A 22,603-nucleotide genomic window follows, 5' to 3' on the forward strand; every position below is an offset into this window, starting at 1 on the left:
CCAGCACAGCGGGGACCCCGTGTTCAAAGGGGATCAGCCCTGAGTTCTTTGTTCCCTGGGCTTTTATGGGGCTAGGGACTGGGGGCAGTCCAGTGTTGCTGTTCTTTAAACTTACTGGAGAAAACTTCTGCCATCAGCATTGTCCAGTGGTGGTTGGTGAGCAGTTTTGTGCGTATTCTCTTGACTGGTCAATGGGGGGTGGTGATCGCTGCCCCCTACTGGTCAGTCTGGGACAGGTGATGCCTTCTCTGACAGAATTACCTCAGTGTCCAGGAATCTGAAATTAGAGCTTAAGCCTGCCCCAGACTTTGGTTTTATACAGCCGGTCATTGTGCTGGTGCTGGCAGTTGTAAACCAGGACCCCACATGGGCACGTGGTGAAAGCATTCATCTAACTAGAAGTAGGTGCCTTCAATGTACCAGCTGCTCCTTGGAAGAAAGATGTGGTGGCTTGCGTCCGTAACACGCACAGCCTTAGAAACTCTACAAGGCAGTTCTACCCTGTTCTGTAGGGTCCTGTGAGGTGTAACCAACTCCGTGGCCGGGGTGTTGCTTTTCATCCTTACAACTGAGAAACAGGCCGGACGAAGTGGGAATTTTTTATGTAGTTTCCTAGAGATAAGGTACTTGAGGTTTTTGAATGACCCTAAGGGAAAGGTTAGAGCCCAAAAGATATGTATGATTCAATATATATAATACATAGTGCCTATATAATATTACATATACTATATGTAATATAAAATATGTATGTAATATATCTACACATAACATATAGATATAATTTATAATATCTATATAGATTTACATAGCTATAATATATATGGAAAGGGGGAGGGGGTTTGAAGCAGACATATCTCTATCTCTATATCATCTATATCTATATCTATCTATCTATATAGTAATTCTGTTTAAGGCTGATTAACTTCCTAATCACTCTCTTCTGACTTATTACAGTTTATTGTTTCCATTGACTAAGCAGTTACTCTCTTTCCATCCGTAAAACCCACTCCAGGAGAGCATCTTATGACAATGAGCATGTCCTGAGTTCCTGCTGTATGCCAGGCACTGTGCCAGGCACCGGGGAGTCAGAGGCAGATGACCATAAACAGCGTGGGGGAGGGAGCTGCCATGCAAATGCCGGTCATTGATCCCAGCACTCACTGTGCTGCTGATGGGCCAGCCATATGGAAGCCTTTCCGATTGCTTTAATTCTTCTGATGGGAATTCATTTTAAAACATCACTTTTATTCGCAAGTAAACATAAATATGTAGTGCATTTGCATTTCTAAGAGAAAATGTAAGACTTCAAAGAAATCTCCCTTGTGAGTTATTTTGCCTAGGGGCCAGTTAGGGATATTTCGATGTGTATTTGTGTGTGTATGTGTGTCTGGAGTTGGGGGTGGGGATCTGGGAAGACCTGACCAGAGAAGATCTATTTTCTCTGGTTTAAAGGAAGGTTGGGGTAGGGCCAGTAAAAGATGAGTTCTGGTAAGACTATATAGACCATAATAAAATTTGGAAGATAAAGAAATTTGGATTACAAATATGTAAAATGTACATTAATTTTAAAGTGTACTTTTGTATTCATCTAATTTTTAATATTTTTCTAAAATATCCAGGAAAAACAAGTGTGTCTATAAATAAGATTGAGTTTATTTTTGTGTTGATAAGATGCATCAATTCTAGGTTTTATTCACAGTGCAATGATCTCACGCCCGAGTCAATTCCGACTCACAGGTCCCCTATTCTGGTAGAACTGAATTTGTGGGTTTCCAGAAGAGAAAACCTGGTCTTACTCTGTTGGACATGCTGATGGTTTTGAACCGCTGACCTTTCAGTTGGCACCCCAAATGGAACCATTATGCCAGCAGGGGTCCTATGTGAGATGATAAGTATCAGTTTTTTGACTGATAATTCAAACACAACTGTGGTACAGCAATAGATACTTTTGTGTTCTGGAAAAAAGAATACTATTTTTTGGCATGTGTACCCATTTCCAGTGAGTCCATTCCAACGTTGTCTTATGGGACAGAGGGATTCTGAGACTGCGGTCTTGATGGACACAGACTGCCACATCTGTCTCCTGTGGAGCAGTGGGGCGTTCAAGCTATCATCCTTTCTGTGGGATCAATGACGGGTGCTTAACCGCTGTGCCACCAGGGCTCCTCAAACTTATTCATATTTTATTGTACTCTGCTGTGCAAAGACTAGTTTGATCTCTCTTAAAAGCCCTATCCACCAGGCAGGTAAAATGAAATTTAGTTCAATTGAGTAGCTTTGTTCTGAAACAATAATTTAAATCATCCCATTAGATTTCCCCCTCAGATTTCTGCCTCTTTCCTCTAGCTCCTACGGATGACTGCAGGACAGTGGGTGGTCTTGGCACTGGTGGCTGAGGAAGCGGGGGAAGCAGCCTGAGAGGCTGGGGACACATTCTGGAGGTCGGGCTGAATGAAGCCTGCTGCATGCACTGACTGGTCGGGTCCCAGCTTGACATGGTGTGTGACCGCAGAGTAAAGTTAGCCGAAGGTCTGCTCTTCATAGCTTGATCAACACCCAATGGGACCATTTTTCTGAGACTGCCAGTCTTCTAAGCCAGTGCATTTCATGTTGTATTTTGCAAAGTGAAGAATGCAAGTTTGGACGAGAACAAAGTAGTATGGAACGATATTGGGGAGACTGGGTGCTGCCATTCTGGCCAACCCCTACCCTTCCTCCATTCAGCTTTTCATTAAACAAATGTTAAATGGTGATTTAGTGTGCATCTGCCCATTAAATTCATTTCTGTGTGGGAAACACCCTGATCATAAGCCCCATGAAGATGGTTCCCCAAGGGCATAAGCAACTTATATATCATGCTATGTTGGCTGGGTATAGTTATGTTTTTCTTGTGCCAAAAAGAGCTATGTAGGGTGACTGTCACAGTGAGACAGCTGAATCTTGGACTTAATGAGGCCTTCTTTGTCTAAGTCACTGATGTCTAGGTCTGGTACCCAGAGTGTCTCTGTGGGACAAGTGAGTCTGGGGAATGTGCTCAGCTATGCTGGATGCTGAACTTCTGCCTGTGCCTCACTGTCTTCTGAATGGATAAGTCTTCCCCCTATAGCCTTACTGAACCTCTTGGTTGTTAGGTGCTGTTGAGTTGCTTCTAACTCCTAGCGACCCTACCTGCAGCAGTGCCCACTCCCGTGCCATCCTCATCATTGTTGCTGTGCTTGCACCCTTCTTTCAGGCCCCGTTCCAATCCACCTCTTGTTCATCATCACCGCTCATCTGTCAGTTTGTCCTACTGGGGTGGCTTGCATGTTGCTGTGATGCTGGAAGCTAGGTATTTCAAATATCAGTAGGGTTTCCATGGTGAACAGGTTTCAGCAGAGCTTCCAGGCTAAGACAGACAAGGAAAGAGAACTTTCCTTATCTTGGTCTACTTCTGAAACAAGAAGCCAGGGAAAACCTTAAGACAGGCCAACATAGATGTCTTCCAGGAGGAGCAGTGGAGCGAATAATAAAGTAAAACTGCAGAACAGAAGCTATCAAAGGGTGGCTTGAGAAGACGAGGTAAAATTTTATAATGAAATGTGCCAAGACTTGTATTTAGAAGATCAAAAGAGGAGACTATGTCGCATTTGTCAACCTGATAGGACTTAAGGAGGAAAAATTCAAGCCTTGAGTTGCAGTCTTAAATAATTTGATGGGCAAAATATTGCACAATGCAAGAAAAATCAAAAGGAGACAGAAGGAATATAGAGAATCACTGTGCAGAAAAGATCGGTTGATGTTCTCTCATCTCGGGAGGTAGCAGATGACCGAGAACTGGTGGTCTTGAAGGAAGATGTCCAAGCTACACCACAAGCATTGGTGAAGCACAGGGAGTGGATGGAGCACCAACGGAGATATTTGAACAAATGGATACAAAGCTTGATGTGCTTACTCATCTATGCCAAGAACTCTGGGGAAAAGTGACCTGGCTGATTGATTAACTGGAAGAGTTCTATATTTGTGCCCATTCCAAAGAAAGGGGATCCAACAGAATGTAGAAATTATAGGATGCAGACATTGTCATTAGTATCCCTTAAGGAAAATTTTGCTGAAGATCATTTTTAATGGCGGTAGCAGTACATGGACAGGGAACAACAAGAAATTCAATCCAGGTTTAGAAGAGGACATGGAATGAGGGATAACCTTGGTGATGTCAGATGAATCTTGGATGAAAGCAAAAAATACCAGGAAGATGTTTACTTGTGTTTTATTGACTGTGTAAAAGCAATAGACCGAGTGCACCACAACAGATTATGGGTACCATTGCCACGAATAGGAATTCCAACCACTTGATTCTATTTACGCAGAACTCATGCATAGACCAAGAGGCAGTGGGTCGTTCCAACAGAACAAGGGGATGCTGTATGATTTTAAATCGGGAAAGTTAATGTGCATCAGGGGTATATCCTTTCACCATACTTGTTCAATCTGTGTGCCGAGCAAATCATCTGAGAAGATGGATCCCGGAAAGAAGGAAACACCATCAGGGTTGGAGGAAGACTCGGGAACAACCTGTGATATGCACGCGGGTAACCTTGCTCGCTGAAAGTGAAGAGGACTGAAAGCGTTGCCTGATACAGAGCCAAGACTACGACTTTGGTATGGCTTACATCTTAACACAAAGGAAACAGAAATTCTCACCCCTGGACCGAGAAGCAACAGCCCGAGGACGAGAGGTAGAAAGACAGGAACAGAGGTAGAAAAACCAGAGTGGTGACAAGGGATTTCAGAGTCGGGGATCTCAGGCAGGCATTATTCTGAGTTAGTGGTTCTCAACCTTCCTAATGCCACAACCCTTTAATATTACTCCTCATGTGGTGAAAAATTATTTTCATTGCTATTTCATAACTATAATTTTGCTACTGTTATGAATCGGGTGACCCATGTGAAAGGGTTATTCAGTCCCCAAAGGGGTCACAACCCACAGGTTGAGAACCATGGCTAGAATGTGGCTATTGAGGGTGAGGTAGTGATACAAGATGGACAACACAGGTGTCTCCTAACACATTGTCCACTGACTGCCAGCTACTGTCAACCCTCCTGGTGCGTATCTATGATGGAAGTGGTCAAGGATTACAATTCACTTGGCTCCACAATCAACACCCATTTCTTGACTGCTGTCAAGAAATAAACAACATCTTGCATAGGGGATCTCTGCTGCAAAACACTTCTTTAAAGTGTTCAGCAGTCACAATGTAGAGATGTCGTTTTGAGGACAAAGGTGCATCTTACCCAAGTCATGTTATTTTCAATGGCCCCATGGGTATAAGAAAGCCGGACAATGAAAAGGAAGACCGAAAAGAATTGATGTCTTTGAATTATGGTGTTGGGGAAGAATATGAACTGGACCATGCACTGCCAGACGTACAGCCAGAATGCTTCTTAGAAGTGAGGATGGTAAGACACTGTCTCATGTAGTCTGGACACAGTGTCATGGGGGCTAGTCCTTGAAGAAGAGTAACGTGCTTGCTAAAGCAGGATCCACTGCCCAGGAGTTGATTCTGACTTAAAGCAACTCTGTGAGATAGAATAGAACTGCTCCTTAGGATTTCCTTTACGGGAGTGTGTTAGTCTGGGTGGACTAGAGAAACAAATTCATAGACACCCATATGAGTATAAGAAAGAGCTTTATATACAAGAGCAATTGAACATTGAGAAGACATTGCAGCCCAGTCCAGGTCAAGTCCATCAGTCTGATATTAGTCCATATGTCTAATACCAGTCTATAATTTCCTCTTCAGACTCACACAACACATGTAATGATGCTGAGTACAGGAAGATCGCAGGCCAGTGGGTGGAAAGTCTTATGGATTCAGTGGTGGTGGAAGCTTCTCAGCGCTGGCATGGGTCTCTACTTGGCTCCTCCAGCTGCAGGGCTCTGGCTGCATCGTGTAGCTCCATCTGGCTTGTCAACAGGAAATGTCCCACAGGGAGAGTCTCTGTGTGTTCCACCTCCAGCTAGCTATTTTATCTCCATGGTGCCTCCAAATGAGGTCATCAAGCTGCGACCTGATTGACAGACTAAACCATCCCTTCACAAGTTGACAGAAGATTATGTAACTACCACAGGGAGCAAATAGCCTCGTCTTTTTGTAGAGTTGCTGATGTATTTGAACTTTGTGGTTAGCTTAACTCATTGCACCACCAGGGCTCTGGTAGAGGATGAGTGGAAAAGAGGATGACTTTCCAAGAGACAGATTGATACAATGGCTACGACAATGTGAGGATGGCATAGGACAGGGAGTTTTGGGTTCTATTGTATGTAAGCTTGCTATGAGTTAGAACTGATTCAATGATACTTAACAACAACAAGCTAGGGTTGCTGTTTGCTCAACACACTTGATCCGATTACTGGAATGCAAGTCACGGAATCTTGTATTGACCTGCTGGAGAGGGTTCTGAAATTCCCTGGCCACTTACATGCATCAGCCTAGTCCCCTCCCTCCAATGCCTATCTCTCTCTCTCTTCTCTCTTCTCAGTAACACACTCCAGTCTTGTCGACTTGAGGGGCTTAGCTTTGATCCGGTGATCCAGGGCCAGAAGTGTCAGTTACAAATGGTTCTGTCGCTCAGATTCGGCTATGCTGTCTTGACCTGGGGATAACAATGACGATGGAATGAATTGCTGCCAACATAACCTGTAATTGAAATTGATCCCAGAACTTTGGAACTTGGTGATTCCTAGAAATCAAGCTTTCTTATTTTACACACCAGGAAAGAATTTAGGAGCTAAGGGCAGACGATGCTCCAGTACCCACATTTTGTAGCTATATTTTGCCATAAGGAGCCTGGGTGGTGCTGTGGGCTAGGCAGCTGGTCCGTGGGGGAAAGACGAGGCTTTCTGCTCCCAGAAACATTTACAGTCTTGGAAACCCTGTGGAGGGTCACTGGGAATTAGAATGGATGCCACGATAGTGTTTTGCTCTATTCTTTTCAAATTTATTTTTTAATACTTCACTACCTTGCCTCTTTGTTGTAGCATCATTTCAGTGTATTTTTAGAAGTTTTATTTTTTTCTTTACAGATTTCACGTGCTCCATGAAGATCGCTTGGTATGTTTTAGTCCTGCTGGTTTTTGTATTACTGATCATCCTCATTACTCATAAAATACTTGAAGGTCATCGGAGAGTGCGGACGTGGCCGAGTAAGTGTTTAGAGCTGAATGCATCTTTAAACATCATCTCTTTTGTTTCAAGGCGACACTAACTTTATTCATGAGTGCAATCTCTTTTTTGTTTAGCTCAACATCTCTTGAGCACCTCCTCTCAGCTCCCATGGTTGACTTGTGTGTTGCTGTGACAATGAACCGGCCTTGGTGGAATGTCACAGGAAAGCTAGGAAGCCAAGCCTAGCAATGTGCTTCTGAAAACTTAGCTTGTGAGAACACTCTGACTCCCCACAGTCCAGCGCTGTTGTGCACGAGGTTGCCATGTGTAGGGGCTGGCTCGGTGGCAGCTAACAGCACTATTTGGCAATTCTAGGTACTCCAAGGATCTATGCACACAGTTCTGGCATCCAAAGACCTTCACATGTGTTTTTAATACCTAGGCAAGTGAGTTAGAAATAAAAGACAGGCTAGGTGAGCAGGATGGACCGGAGGTTGAGAAACATGCAGTGAAGCAGAGACTTAGTGTCAGTAAAGGTGGAAGCGAGGTAGGAAAACAGGAGTGCTGATCAGGAATTTCAGAGTTGGAAATTTTAAGCAATTGTGATGAATGTGCCTAAGGACAATCTAATAACTGTAGGAGTGTCTGTAGACTGATGGCAAGGTAGGGATAAAAGGTGGACAACAGATGTACCCACCTCACAGATTGTACATTGACTGCAAACTATTGGCTCAGCTCTATGGATGTGTATCTATGCTGGCTGAATACCAGGTCTGTTGAGCAGCTCATTATATTAGTCACTGGTCTCTGAAAGGCTGTACGAGATGTCTCATTGTAAGGATAGCTTGGGAAGGGGAAGACAACATATAATGAGAGGGACGGCAGCAAAAGTGATGGAAGTGATGGAAGATACTGGGAGGGGTGCAAGGATTAAAGGCAAATACTGATCTCCACACAATCCTGCAATCATGATGGTCTACAAGGGGGTGCTTAGGTAGACATACATGCTGAATGGTGTGGGCGAGAGAGTGGTATTTTACACCCTCCACCCCACATGCTTAGGTTGTACAGAGGATAGATATATCCACAAATACGGGAGAAGCTATAGGGGCACAGTTATGAAAATGTTTCTGACATAACCAAACGCCTTGAGGGAATGAATCACAGGGTCTTGGGAGTCAGGACTATCGTCTCAGGGAACTCCATTGTCAATTGGCCTCATATAATCCACACAGACAAAGTTCTACATCTTACTTCAGCTGCCTATTGACTGGGATCTTAGAGGCTCATGAGCAGACATCTAAGGTGCAACTATTGGTCTCTGCCCATCTGGCATGAAGAAGCGTGACCCGCAGAAGGAAACCCCGCCTAGTCCTGTGCCATCCTCACGCTGATGCTGATGGTGAAGCCTGTGGCAGAGCCACTGTGTCCACAGCCTTCTTGTTCACTGGGCCTCTGCTTCACCGAGAATGATGCCCTTCCCCAAGGACTCGCCTCCCTTGGCAGCATGTATACCAAACACGAGATCAAGTCTCACCATCTTTGCCTCAAAGGAGCATTCTGGCTGTGTGTCTTCTAAGACAGTTTTGTTTGACGAACTGACAGACATGTGGTGATTAGTCGCTCTCCAGGTCTGGAAATGAACTCACCCCATGGCTCTATTTTCAGCCAAATCAGAGACAAATCTATGAAGGGATTTCACAGAGGTCATGAAAAGTGGAGTTGAAACATAGTTATCTTTTCTCCATCCATTTTTTTGAAGTCCCCTTGTCCAAGGGCGAAAGGAACACTTAGGACATACTTACTCGTTGCTTTATTTCCCAAGGCTCTTATGTTCTCTATCAGGCAATGCTGTGTGAGTCTTTTCGGTAGGTAGAACAAGAGTTGTCTAGGTTCGGGGGAAGGGTGCCGTTCTTTTTAAAAAACTTTTTTATTGTGATCAAAGTGGAGGTTTACAGAGTGCATCACCTGTTTTATATTCCATAACTTATACACGCTTTGTTTCAGCTCACTCAGCTCCATCCCCTCAATGTACCATCATGAGTCCATTTCCTCTCAGTGCTTCTTGCTTCTATTATTTTCTTTCCAAATCCTCTGTCTTGGGCAAATGTTGATCTTAAACAGTTGTTCATGCTAGTAGGGGGGTGAGTGCAGTTCCAGATTGGAAGGGTGACAAAGGAGTCACAGTCGTGAGTCCTACCAGCGTCTCTATCTGACTAATAAGCTTGGTTTCTTTTCTGTGCTTTTAAAAATGGGACACAGTCAATTTTATTCAAATTCTCCCGAATGTACATTTTTTGGTTTCTAAAATATAGGTCCCATTTTACACAATGGTTTTGTCGTTCCATCTTTATTTTCTCATACTTCTGAAAACAGCTCTTCCATAGAAGCCAGAGTCTGGAGTGACCCAGTTAGGAGCCTCTGATCTACTATTCTGATTGTATTTCTTCTCCATATTAATGGCCAACATCTGGAGTCTAGATGAAAGACTCTTGGTATTTTCAATCACTTGCTGATAGGGTGAGGCTGTGTTGTTACCCATCACCACGTGGCCTCATCTAGGATCATTCTTGGCATTCAGTCTTGCATTTCTAATCAAATTCACAATCCCCATTTCAGCTTCTTCTGGGGTCATGTTCAATTTATCTGCCAGCATATCGATGCTGATACACTAGTGGCCGTGGCGAAGTCTCAACTAGGAAGAGACGGGCATCTTCAATGAAATCCTCAAGGCGAGACACCAGGAAGAAGTCATTCACAAGCACGCATGCATAGTGCCCCAGCCTTTTCTGTGCCCCATCAAAGCCAAGTTTAAAGGCACACATCAACAAACTCTGTAATTGGGTCCTTATATGTATAAGATTCCTGCTGAATAACTGACGAGGTCTTTTAGCACCTGCTGGTGCTTTCCGACATCTTTGCTTGTTGTGACTGCAGTAGTCAAGTCGCGGAGACTATGTGGGCACATTGTCTGAATTGCGGTAAGGTGCTGTGGTTGGTAAAGGAAGAGATCAATTAGCTTAGCTTGGCCTTAGGGATGGTTGAAGAAAACAAACAGACCAGTGTGTGGGCCACGTCTGCTGCCAAAGAGACTGGAGCAGAGAACTCACAGAATGATTGTTGATGGTCCCTTTCAACATTGTCAAGTTTTCCATGGCTACATTTCGATTCTGCATTCAGGTTTCAGAGGCCAGTTTTCCCCAAAAGGAACTCAGAGCATTCCTGCCCATTGCTGGAACCAGCTCTCTCTCTCTCTCTCTCTCTCTCTCTCTCTCTCTCTCTCTCTCTCTCTCTCTCTCTCTCTTTCTCATATATATTCTGCTGTTCCTGAGTAATTCCCACATTCGTGTTGGAATTCTGGTTATCTGTAGAGTGTCTGAATACTCCTGCCTAAAACCATGCTTATCCGCCAGCGAGTCAGTTGAGTTCCGGCCACTCCTGGCTGACTGCATTTGCCTGGTAGTTTCTGGATCTTCAAACATCTTCACCATTGGTTCTGTTTTACGTCTGGAGTTTCTTCCGTTGTACAGCAACGGTGACTCTTACTTCTTGCCAAGCCTGGTGGGCATCACTGGAATAGAAGGTTTCTATACATCCATGGCGAAGTCTACTGTGTTGGTATCCCCAAGGACATCCGATTTCCCTTGCAAGAGTTCTTTTTCATTATAAATCTCTTTCATGGAAATAAGCCCAAGCAGTAGAAAGACTAGATGCTGATGTGAAAATTGCATTATGTGAGTAGTCAAGTCATCGGCCATCTTGCCAACGAAATGGGCAAACCTGGTTTCTTTTATGCTTTTAGGTTCTGGTCTACATTTTCTTCCACTCCATCCAGGACCATCTAATGCAGCGGTTCTCAACCTGTGGTGGCGACCCCTTTGGGGCTCAAATGACCCTTTCACAGGGGTCACCTAATTCATAATGGTAGCAAAATGACAGTTCAATAAAATAATTTTATGGTTGGGGGGGTCACCACAACATGAGGAACTGTATTAAAGGGTCATGGCATTAGGAAGGTTGAGAACCACTGATCTAATGTGATTTTTTTCAGGGTAGTTGGTAGTGGTAGGCAGGCACCATCTATTACTTCAGGTCTCCAGATTGTGGAGACTGATGTTTTTGTGGTCTAGTAATCTACTGAACTAATTGTTTCCACGTCTCTTCGATTTCAGCACTCTTCTTCTTTCCCTCATACTTGAGGAACTAATACTAAGGTGCTGTTAATTCTTAAAAAAAATCATTTTATTGGGGGCTCATACAATTCTTATCACAATCCATACATACATCCATTGTGTCAAGCACATTTGCACATTTGTTGCCATCATCATTCTCAAAACATTTGCTTTCTACTTGAGCCCTTAATACCAGATCATTTCCCCCCCTCCCTCCTGAATCCCCCCTCCCTTGATAATTTATAAATTATTATTATTTTCTCATATATTATACTGTCCAACATCTCTCTTCACCCACTTTTCTGCTGTCCATCCCTCAGGAAGGAGGTTATATGTAGATCCTTGTAATTGGTTCCCCCTTTCTACCCTACCCTCTTGGTATCGCCACTCTCACCACTGGTCCTGAAGGGATCATCTGTCCTGAATTCCCTGTGTTTCCAGTTCCTATCTGTACCAGTGTACATCCTCTGGTCTAGCCAGATTTGTAAGGTAGAATTGGGATCATGATATTGGGGGTGGGGGAAGCATTTAGGAACTAGAGGAAAGTTATATGTTTCATCGTTGCAACACTGCACCCTGACTGGCTCAACTCCCCATGACCCTTCTGTAAGGGGTTGTCCAGTTGCCTACAGAAGGGTCTTGGGTCCTCAATCTGCACTCCCCCTCATTCACAATGATTTGATTTTTTGTTCTTTGATACCTGATCCCTTCGACACCCCGTGATCGCACAGGCTGGTGTGCTTCTTCCATGTGGGCTTTCTTACTTCTGAGCTCGATGGCCGCTTGTTTACCTTCAAGCCTTTAAGACCAGACACTATCTCTTTTGATAGCTGGGCACCATTATCTTTCTTCGCCACATTTGCTTATGCACCCATTTGTCTTCAGCGATTGTATCAGGAGGTGAGCACACAATGACATGATTTTTTGTTCTTTGATGCAACAAAAATAATTTTATGATTGGGTAGTCACCACAACATGAGGAACTGTATTAAAGGGTCACAGCATTAGGAAGGTTGAGAACCATTGATCTAATGTGATCTTTTTCAGGGTAGTTGGTAGTGGTAGCCAGGCACCATCTATTTCTTTGGGTCTCCAGGTTGAGGAGACTGATGTTTTCATGGTCTGGTAATCTACTGAACTAATTGTTTCCATGTGTCTCTTTGTTTTCAGCACTCTTCTTCTTTCCCCCACATCTTGAGGGACCAATACTAAGGTGCCGTTATTTTTTTTGATTAAGTATTTGTTGCAGAAATGCTTTTTTTAATTTAATTTTTTCTAGTATAATATTTTTCCCTTCATAGATAGTAGTGTAATATTTTTATTGACATATCTTACTCATTCCAATATATCTCTTCCCCTTTCATCGGGTGGGGCTGTACAATCATCAGTGTTGTCAACTTCCCGTCCTCACTTTCTGTGCCCTCCAGAAATCACTATTCCTGTCAGTGTCTCTGAGGGGACCTTGACTACCATGTACCAAGTGATCTTAAATGTACAAATGAATATACACCGGGCTAACATGACCAGTGAGGTATATCATGTACAGACCACAATAGTAAGGGGAGGAAATCTGAAAGAACTAGAGGATAGTTATGGGGTTCATCAGTGCCACACTGCACCCTGGATTTACCCTCCAGTCCCTGAGGCCCTACTAAGAGGCACTGTCCCTATTGTCTTGTTGGTAGACTGTGGGTCTCCACTACATCCATGCCTCTTCATATTGATTGGATGCATGTTTTTTTTTAACTTGTGATGCCTCTTCCCATTGACACCTCATGATCACACAGGCTGGTGCTTCCTCCATGTGGGCTTTGTTGCTTCTGAGCTAGATGACTGCTTGTTTAACTCCAAGCCTTTAAGACCCCAGACACTATAGCTTTAGATAGCAGGGCACCATCAGCTTTCTTCACCACATTTGCTTAGGGTGCCGATATTCTGAGTAGTTTTCTATCAAGGCTTGTCATATATATGTTAGTATATAAGATTCTTAATACACTGGTTAATGATATCATTAATATTACATATTAGTGGAATAAATATTTTCAAAGTACTTTCATAAGCTTTCCACTAGATTCTTAAAGTAAACTTGGTATGTACTATTGTTTTAATTTTATAGATTAAAAACAAAGAATAAAAATAAAGCCCAGGAATAGATTATGTGTTTTGTCAAAAAATGTTATACAACCATTAAAATGCCAGATCAAGGCCCAGGGCCTTTCATATTATTATAAATAAATAAATTCTTGCACTGTGGAAATATTTTCAGTTGCCTGCCATAATGTCACAGGCATTTCCAGTGCCAGCAGGAGCATCCATAGAGGGCAGGCTTGGGTAGAGCTTCTTGATTAAGACAGACTAGGAAGAAGGACCCGGTGATCTACTTTGAGACCTTATGATTATAGGGCCATTGTCTGACCTAGTTTTGGAAGATTAGCCCCTCCAGTGGGAAGACATTCCGACTCGGACTGGGGAAGGATACAACACAAAATGAGAGGAAACGGCTGCCAGCACCTATTAGTAATTAGAAGGTGGAATGTACTATGAATCTCAGCAAATTGGAAATCATCAAAAATGAAATAGAAACAGGTTGGTGTCAACCATTTTGATTCAGAAATCATATTGTAATTATTCTGGGAATGACAAATGTAAGAGGAATCCTGCCACACTCATCATCAGAACACTTCAGGATCTCTCCCAAAGGCCAGCAATTTCAAGGAAGGGCAGTGTAAGTATGCCAACAAGAAAGACTAATGAGCATGATGTGTATTCAAATTTATACAGCAACCACTCATGCCCCAGATGAAGAAAGTGAAGAGTTTTACCACATCTGGGGTCAAGTTCAAATAGAAGCTGAAGAAAGTGAAAACTAGTCCAGAGGATCTAAAGTTCAATGTTGACTAGATCCCACCTGGATTTAGAAATCATCTTAAGACTAGATTTGATTCAGCAATGACAAAAGAGCCAATGAACTGTGAGATGACATGAAGGGTATCATACACGAAGAGAGCAAAAAGCCATTAAAAAGACAGAAAGGAAACAAAATCCAAAATGGGTGTCAAAATGGACTCTGAAATTACTCTTGAATGTAGAGCGACTGACACAAGTGGAAGAAATGATAAAGCAAAACAGCTGAGTAGAAAATTTCAAGGACAACTTGAGAAGACAAAGTATTATAATGAAATGTGCCAAGACCTAGACAGGGTTGGCAGTTCCTAAGCTAAAAGAAGTATGGCCAGAGTGCTCCTTAGAGGCAAGGATGCTGAGACTTTGTCTCACATACTTTGGACATATTGCCAGGAGAGACTAGTCCCTGGAGAAGGACATCATGCTTGGTAAAGTGGAGGGCAGCAAAAAAGAGGAAGACCTTCAGTGAGATGGACTGATACAGTGATTGCAACAATGGGCTCAGGATAGGAGCAATGGAGGATGGCACAGGATTGTGCAGCGCAGGATCGTGCATAGGTTGCTATGGCTCAGAAATGACTTGATGGCACCTGATGACACCTACAACAACAAGCTGAATTAACCAAAGAAAAATTCAAGCCAAGAGTTGCAATATTGAAGGATTCCAGTGGCAAAATATTAAATAATGCAGGAAGATTGAGAAAAGATGGAAAGAGTGCACAGAGTCATGGTACCAAAAAGAACTGGTTGATGATCAATCATTTCAGGAGGTAGCATCTAATCAAGAACTAAAAGTATTGAAGGAAGACATCTAAGCTACACTTGAAGGCGCAGGTGCAAAAGCAGGCTCCAGTTATACCAATTGAGATGCTTCAAGAAATGGATGTAATCCTGCACTCAACTATGTCAAGACATTCTGAAGATAGCTACCTGGCCAACTGATTGGAAGAGATCTATGTTTGTTCCCATTCCAAATAAAAGTGAACCCAAGAATGCAGAAATTATCTAACAACATGGCTATTGCATACAAGTAAATGTTTTGCTGAAGATAATTAAACAAACAAAACACAGTGGCAACAGTACACCAACCAGGAACTGCTGGAAATGCACGTTGGACTAAGAAAAGAATATGGAATGAGTGTTATCATTGATATCAGATGAATCTTGGCTAAAAGCAGAGAATTCCAGAAATATATTTATCTATGTTTTTTCCCTGACTATGCAGAGGCATTGTGGATCACAATGAATTACTGATAACATTGCAAAGAATGTGTATTCTGAAACATTTAAAAGTGTTCATGGAGATCCATTTTACACAAAGAGGCAGCCATTTAAATTGAACCAGGGGATGTCGCATGGTTCAACATCAGGAAAGGTATGTATCAGGAGAGTATACTTTTACCATATGTATTTAACCTGTACACTGGGTAAACCATCTGAGACCCTGGACTACAGGAAGAACATGGCATCCAGATTGGAGGAACACCTATTAAAAACCTGGGCTATGCAGATGACACAACCTTGCTGCTGAAAGCTAAAAGGATTTGAAGCACTTACTGATGAAGGTCAAAGACTACAGCTCTCATGTGGGTTTCCCCTCAAGGAGACAAAAGTCCTCCCAACTGGATCAATAGACGATATGGTCAACCCAGAAAAACTGAAGTTGTTAAGGATTTAATTTGCTGGGATCCATGATCAACAACCATCAAGGCTTCAGTCAAGAAATAAACTGTGCTGCATTGGACAAATATGCTATGAAAGATCTCTTTGAAGTGTTAAGAAGCAAAGATTGTCACTTTGAAAATTAAAGTGCACTTGACCCAACCAGGGTATTTTCAGTCAACTAATATAGATATGCAATAATGAGAGAATGACTGCAGAAGAATTGATGCCTTTGAGCCACGGTGTTGATAAAGAATATTAAATACACCACAGATGGATAAAAATAAAGAGGAGGAAGTACATGAATTTCGTGAGATGGCATAATAACTTTGAGGGCAGTGGAGAAGCCATTGATCTTGGGAAGAACCTGTATTTTCAGTGGAACATAACTTGATGTGGGAAACCTCTTCATGTCTTGTTTCTCCAGGCCCAGGAGCCAATGGCCACTATTCCCTGGTGATCCTTTGAGCCAACACGAGGGCAGTATATTAAGAGCATGCTTGTTTATCATTTAAATATTTAATGTCTTTACTTGGAAAAGCTCATAAATGCAACTCCACATCATTCCTCTTAAGAGGGAGCAATTCTGAGAAGCATACAGCATCGAACTTGAAGGTCCTCCTAGGTGGGTGGCTGGGGCGAGCAGAGAGAACATGGCTTAGGAACTCCCTAACCTTCACAGTTTCGCTCCAGAAGTCCCCTCAGGATGCGGCGACAGGAGCTTATTTAAATGAGCCCTGTATCTGGAAGAAAGGCACTGTGGGCAAGTGAAATCCAGTTTTATACATCTTATTATCAGGGGACAGTTACGATCAAAACCACCTCCTTAAATAATGGAAAGTGTGTTTAATTGGCAAGAAGAAATTCATGTGAGTAGGCAGAGCCGAGAGAGCAATAAGGAATAAGCCTCAGATTTATTTTTAAATGAGACAAGCTACCATTCTTCCTCAGCATGGCGAGGAGTAATTGCAGAGTGGGCTTGGCTTTGCAGGCATCTTCCCTTAGCTGAGGGTGTCACTGTGTGAAGAGGACTCCTAATAGCCTCAATTAAAAAGTCCCCTGTCCTCTCCTGAGCCAAAGACGTGGAAAGAGGGAATCCTAATTAGAGCAGCTCTGGGGGGCTGTGCACACAGATGCTGCGGCTCCAACTCCTTCTAAGTGTGAAGCTTCCTTCTGAAGTCAAGCTGTCAGATCACATTGGAAAGTGTTTGTGAGAGAGAGAGAACTTGAACATGACATGGGCAAAAGCCTTTTCTGTATCAGGGAGAAATAATATTGTTGACTCTCGGAAAGCCGCAGAAGGGCGCATGAGCTGACCGAGGCCGCTTGGATGGAGCCCCTCTGCGCTTGGTGAGAAATGGGAAAGGAGGCATCAGGGTTGGCTTCGAAACTGAAGGGTTGGAAAGTCGACAAACCCTTGGCTGTAGCGCTGCAGCTGCAGCTGTGGTGACCTAGGAATTGGCACCACCCATCCCTGGAGAGCTTGCAAGGCCTTTGTTGATTATGAGTAGGGACTCAGATTGGCTGAGGAGGGTGAGGGGCTGGGGCTGGGGGAATGAGAGTGGGTGAACTTGAGGAGCTGCAGTTTTAAACAAAATGTAGCATCTGCTCTCAGCCCTAGCAGTGAAATCATTAAGGGGTGAGGAACAATAAGCTATAGGAGGCCTGGTGGCATTGTGGGTTATGTTTTGGGCTACTGACCACAAGGTGAGTAGATCAAAACTCTCCAGAGGAAGAAGGGATTCTCTGCGCTGGTAAAGTCTTCCAGCCCCCGAGACCCATAGGGACAGTTCTCGCCTGCCCCACAGGGGCTCCTGTAGGGTCGCTGTGGTTTGGAATCAGGATCATGGCGGGGAGAGCACGAAGCATCAGCAACATAGTCACTTGAGACCCATGAAGTGGGCGATTGGGGAGAGTGGTGGGTCCGAGGTAGAATTCTGGCCTTCCATGCAGGTGACCCAGGTGTGACTCCCAGGTAGGGCTCCTTCCTGTACACCAGGGGTTCTCAACCTTATGCAGCGACCCTTTCATACAGTTCCTCATGTTGTGGTGACCCCCCCCCCCAATCATAACATTATTTTTGTTGCTTCTTTATCACTGTCATTTTGCTACTGTGATGAATCAGGTGATCCCTTTGAAAGGGTTGTTCGGATCCCCAAAGGGGTCTTGACCCATAGGTTGACAGTCCCCATCATCAGTGGAGGCCTGCGTGAGGCTGTGCGACTGAGCAGAAAGCAACGGCCCAAGAAGGAAGGCCTGGGAGTCTAGTTCTGAAAACCAGACAGTGGATCCCTGTGGATCACCACGGTCCACTCCACAGCTGATCACGGGCGTGCGACAGAACCAGGCACACTTTGTTCTGTTGCCCGTGGGGTTCCCAGGAGCTGGGGTGACTTGGTGGCAGCTCACAGCAAGTGTGAAGGTTGTGACCATTCTGTGGGCTCCGTGCATACTCTATTTGATTCAGGGAATAAAGGCACTTGAAACCAAACACTGCTGTCGAGTCGATTCTGACTCCTGAGGAGAACTGCCCCTCTGAGTGTCGGGGATTGTCAGTCTTGGAAGCCTTCTCTGTCTCCTGCAGAACAGGTGATGGGTTTGAACTGCTGACCTGAACTGCAGTTAGCAGCCCGAGGCAGAGCCCGTGCTGTTGTTTTTTTCAACTGACAAAATGAAAACACAAAAGGAGGCAGCGGCGTTTCTCTCCTTTTCGCTCTTACCCAGCTCTGCTGGGCTTTTTGGTTGCCCTAGAAATTCTGGTTATTTTTCTGTAGTCATAATTTTGAGCACTGCTGTCGTGTCTGAGAAAAAGTCAATCGCTCCCCTGTCAACCCCATGTAGCCAGGGGAGTCACAAATTTAAAGTACTAGCTAACCACAGGACCAACCTTGCAAGTTTATATTTATGAGCTTGTGATTTTCGGTCACCCAAGGACCTGTCTCAGCCCCTCTTCCTCCTTAATCGCTCTCACTAAAATGCCTCTGGCTTATTACTAGGGATATAGCATTGTGTCCACTGCTGGCCCCAAGGGTGGCAGCTCAAAAACAAAGCAAACCTGGGCTCAAAAACTGAGGGTGCTTTCGGGGCTCACCATCTTAAAGGAGGAAGAAGCAGACTCTCTCTCTCGATATTTATATTCCTTTAACCTAAATGCAATCCGTCCCTTTCCCATTAGAAGTTGCTCTTTCGGAGAGAGAAATGGAAAGGACAGACCACGTCCCCCGAGTGCCGTTTGTAAGGCCTCTCTTTGTACTGATGGATTGTAGCAGCAGTGAGACCGGGAGGGAAGAAAAGGTGCCAGCATGGGTCTCTGGGGAGCAGTAACAGGAGTGTGTGTGTGTGTGGGGGGGGGGGGGTGGTTTAAAGAAAGCCATGACTGTGGATGACATTCAGCAGAACAGCATGCTGTCAGCTCTCGCTCTGTACCTTTGAGAATGTCCCGACAGTTGGTCGTGTGTCATAGAGTATTGCTATGCGAGCGCACACAGAGATGGTCTCGCAAATACAGAATGAAGTTTATTCCCTCTACAAGAGAGAAATAAGGAACCCGAGACCCTACCCAGACGGTGGATGCCTCTCATCCCTACAGATGTCAGCTGTCGCACAGAATCAGTCCCAACTTTCATCCCTGTAATATTTTCCTCCCAGCTTTGAAATTGTGGCATTCTTGTCAGTCACCTACTTTACATTTTATTCATTCGACGATTACCCTTACACAGGAGACGGCTTTGTCTTATTCATTGTCGTAGGCTTGTTCTTAGCACAATATCCAGCATGTAGCTCATATACAATAAAGGGTTATTAAATCACACAAGCCCTAAGGGGAAAATGAGGATTGAATAAAACAAGTAGATGAGCCAGAAAGGCACGTTATCGGTTGGGGAAAGTATGAACGACAGAAGAGACTAAGAGTGGGAAGCAGGAAGGTAATTCACCATCGTTACAAAGCATATCGGGCATTTTTATTGAGTCATTAAGTACATCAAAGAACAGTGAAAAACATTGACCACCTTGAAGAAGCGGTTTTCCGAATTCTGAAAATGTAACTTGGGAATCTGTCCCCAGAAATCATGTTTCCTGGGGTGATCCAAAGGACCAGGAGCAGCGACGGGAAACTAGGACCCGACTCACTGGATGCAAACAATAGAAACAAAGGTGACTGACCTGGAAGAAAAAGAGCACATTGGAAAACTAGTAGGTAGTCCTTAGGAGCAACAGAAAGGTGAGAGGCTCTGGGTTTCGAAAGAGAGAGGAGCTGAGAGAGGCCAGGGGGTCATGGTGGTTTTGTGATGGAATTCTTGCCTTCACTCCAGGAGACCTGGTTGGAGTTCCTGCCAATACATCTCATGTACAGCCACCACCCACACATCAGTAGAGGCTTGTTGGTTGTGGTGATGCTGAGCAGGTTTTAGCGGCACTTCCAGACTAAGACAGACTAGAGAGAAAGGGCGGACAGCCTACTTCTGAAGAAACAACCCATGAATCCCCCCTAGATCACAACAGTCTGATCCCCAGGCATCACGGGGATGGCGAAGGACCGGGCAATGGGTCGGACTTGGGTTGTGGAGCAAGTAGATAACAACTAATGATAAGGGAGGCTGGAACGCCAAAGCCAAGCAGTCAAAAGCCCAGCTAAAGCTGCCCTACAAGCATGGTCTGCTACGGCTGTTCCTGTGGTGTTCAATCCCACGGGCACAGCCGTTGCCTGGCCGGGACTACCAGTTGATTGCTATGCCGCGTTGCACAACTGCCCAGGGTTTGAAGCCCCAGGGAGGAGTTACTGGGTTACTCGGTGGCACCAGGCCGCAGAATGGTACTCCAGGGGTCAGGGAGCAGGGTGCAGAGAATCTGCTTCCATAAACTTGAGATTATAAATCAGCTCCAACTCCATAGCAGTGAGTTTGAGTAAGGGTGTTGAAATGCTGGACAGCTGACAAATACATTTCTTGAAGACACGATTTTCAGAATTCCGAAAATGTAACTCAGAAATGTATCCCTAGAAGCCAAGTTTCTAGAATTAGAGCTAACACGTAGGCCCTTTGAGAGGAGCCCTGGTGGCTTAGTGGTTCTTCACTGGACTGCTAACCACAAGGCCAGCAGTTTGAAACCACCAGCTGCTCCAGGGGAGACAGTTGAAGCTTTCTACTCCGGTAGAGTTTTCGTCTCAGAAACTCATGGGAACAGCTCTATCCTGTGTCGTCTAAGGACCCCATGAGTCAGAATTGTCCCGGTGGCATGGAGTGTGGAGTTTATCCCCCTCTGTGCTTTTCGCCGCTGTGGAAGCAGCCGTCAAGAAATCAAGTGACATAGTGCATTGGGCGAAGTGACTTCAGAGACCTCTTTGAAGGGTTGAAAGAGCAAGGACTTCACTTTGAGGACTAAGACGAGCCTGACCCGGTCCATGGTATAGTCAATAGTCCAGAAAACACGTGAAAGACGGCTGATGAATCAGGAAGACGAAAGGATAGATGTGTTTAAATTAGGGCATTGGTGACGAATGTTCAAAGAACCTTGGACTGCCAGAAAGACAAACCAATCTGTCCTCAAAAGCAAGGATGACAAGACGTGGTCCCAAGTATTTTGGACATGTTATCAGGAGAGACCAGTGCGTGGAGAAAGACCACATGCTTGGCAAAGTGGAGGCTTCAGGACAAAGAGGAAGACCCCAAGCGGGTGGGTAGCATGCAGTAGCTGCACCAGGGGGCGCAAACATAAGAACAATTGTGAGGATGGTGCGAGACCAGGGAATATTTCCTTCTGTTGTACTAGGGTTGCTGGGAGTCGTAACTACTCGACAACACCTAACAACCACAAACACAACCACAACCACACATCCACCAGAACTGGTGAGATCTTGAAAATCTAACATACTTCACCTTCAAATGAACATTCAGCCCAAAATGATTGAACCTTGATCACTGATGGGCCAAGCACTGTGATCGAGTGGCTCACACCACAGGCACACCTTGTTTCCTTCTGCCTCTCCTTGTCGAGTTTTGAATATACCATATATACTCGAGTATAAGTCGACCCAAATATCAGTCAAGCCACCTAATTTTACCACAAAAGCTGCATTAAAAATGTGCTGAGAAACTCGGCTTATATATGAATATATACGGAATTTCACTTTTTACTTGCTTTACATCTAGCCGTGTCTGTTGGCACTATATCCCCAACAGAATGTGCTCACTTTGTGTCTCTTGGTCATGTTTTGGTAATTCTCACAATATTTGAACCTTTTTAATAGAGCATTGCACACACAGTCAGCCTAGAATATCATGTATATATACATATAACTTTTGTGGGCACAGTTGCTGTTCTCGTTAGGTGCCATCGAGTCGGTTCTGCACAGATGGAATGAAAACCCTGCCCGGTCCTGCACCAGCCTCACAATTGTTCCTACGCTTGATGCCATGCTGCAACCTCTGTACCAAGTCATCTCCCCGAGGGCCTTCTTCGCTCACTGCCCATCTACCGGCGTGGTGTCCTTCTTCAGGGACTGGCCCTCCTCACAACAGGCAGGCACAGGGAAACCAGGAAAATAGCAGGGGACTTGCCTTGTTGTGGTGGTCTGGAACCAAACCTGCAGCCCCTCTGAGGTGTGCCCGGACAGACAGAGTCCCAGACTTGCCCGTCTCATGGTGGAGTTGGTGCTGTTGTTGAGATCCCTGGGCACGATGGACTGAAACGACCTGGTCCTGCTCCATCCTATCGATCAGC

At 44.5% G+C, this 22,603-nt stretch overlaps 1 protein-coding gene and 1 pseudogene across 1 annotated transcript in view; one reads left to right on the forward strand and one right to left on the reverse strand.

Annotated features, from left to right (window-relative positions):
* TMEM156 (transmembrane protein 156) overlaps window positions 1-22,603 on the forward strand; it is a 61,609-nt gene that overhangs the window by 26,813 nt on the left and 12,193 nt on the right. The window contains exons 4-5 of the mRNA XM_075545003.1: window positions 7,064-7,183; window positions 16,425-16,508. Of these exons, the coding sequence (XP_075401118.1) occupies window positions 7,064-7,183; window positions 16,425-16,508 (204 nt within the window). The remainder of the gene's footprint in view (window positions 1-7,063; window positions 7,184-16,424; window positions 16,509-22,603) is intronic.
* Window positions 9,496-10,903, reverse strand: LOC142443102 (eukaryotic translation initiation factor 3 subunit E pseudogene; annotated as a pseudogene).

The sequence above is a fragment of the Tenrec ecaudatus genome, chromosome 3, assembly GCF_050624435.1.
Source record: "Tenrec ecaudatus isolate mTenEca1 chromosome 3, mTenEca1.hap1, whole genome shotgun sequence".
Taxonomy (NCBI): Eukaryota; Metazoa; Chordata; class Mammalia; order Afrosoricida; family Tenrecidae; genus Tenrec; species Tenrec ecaudatus.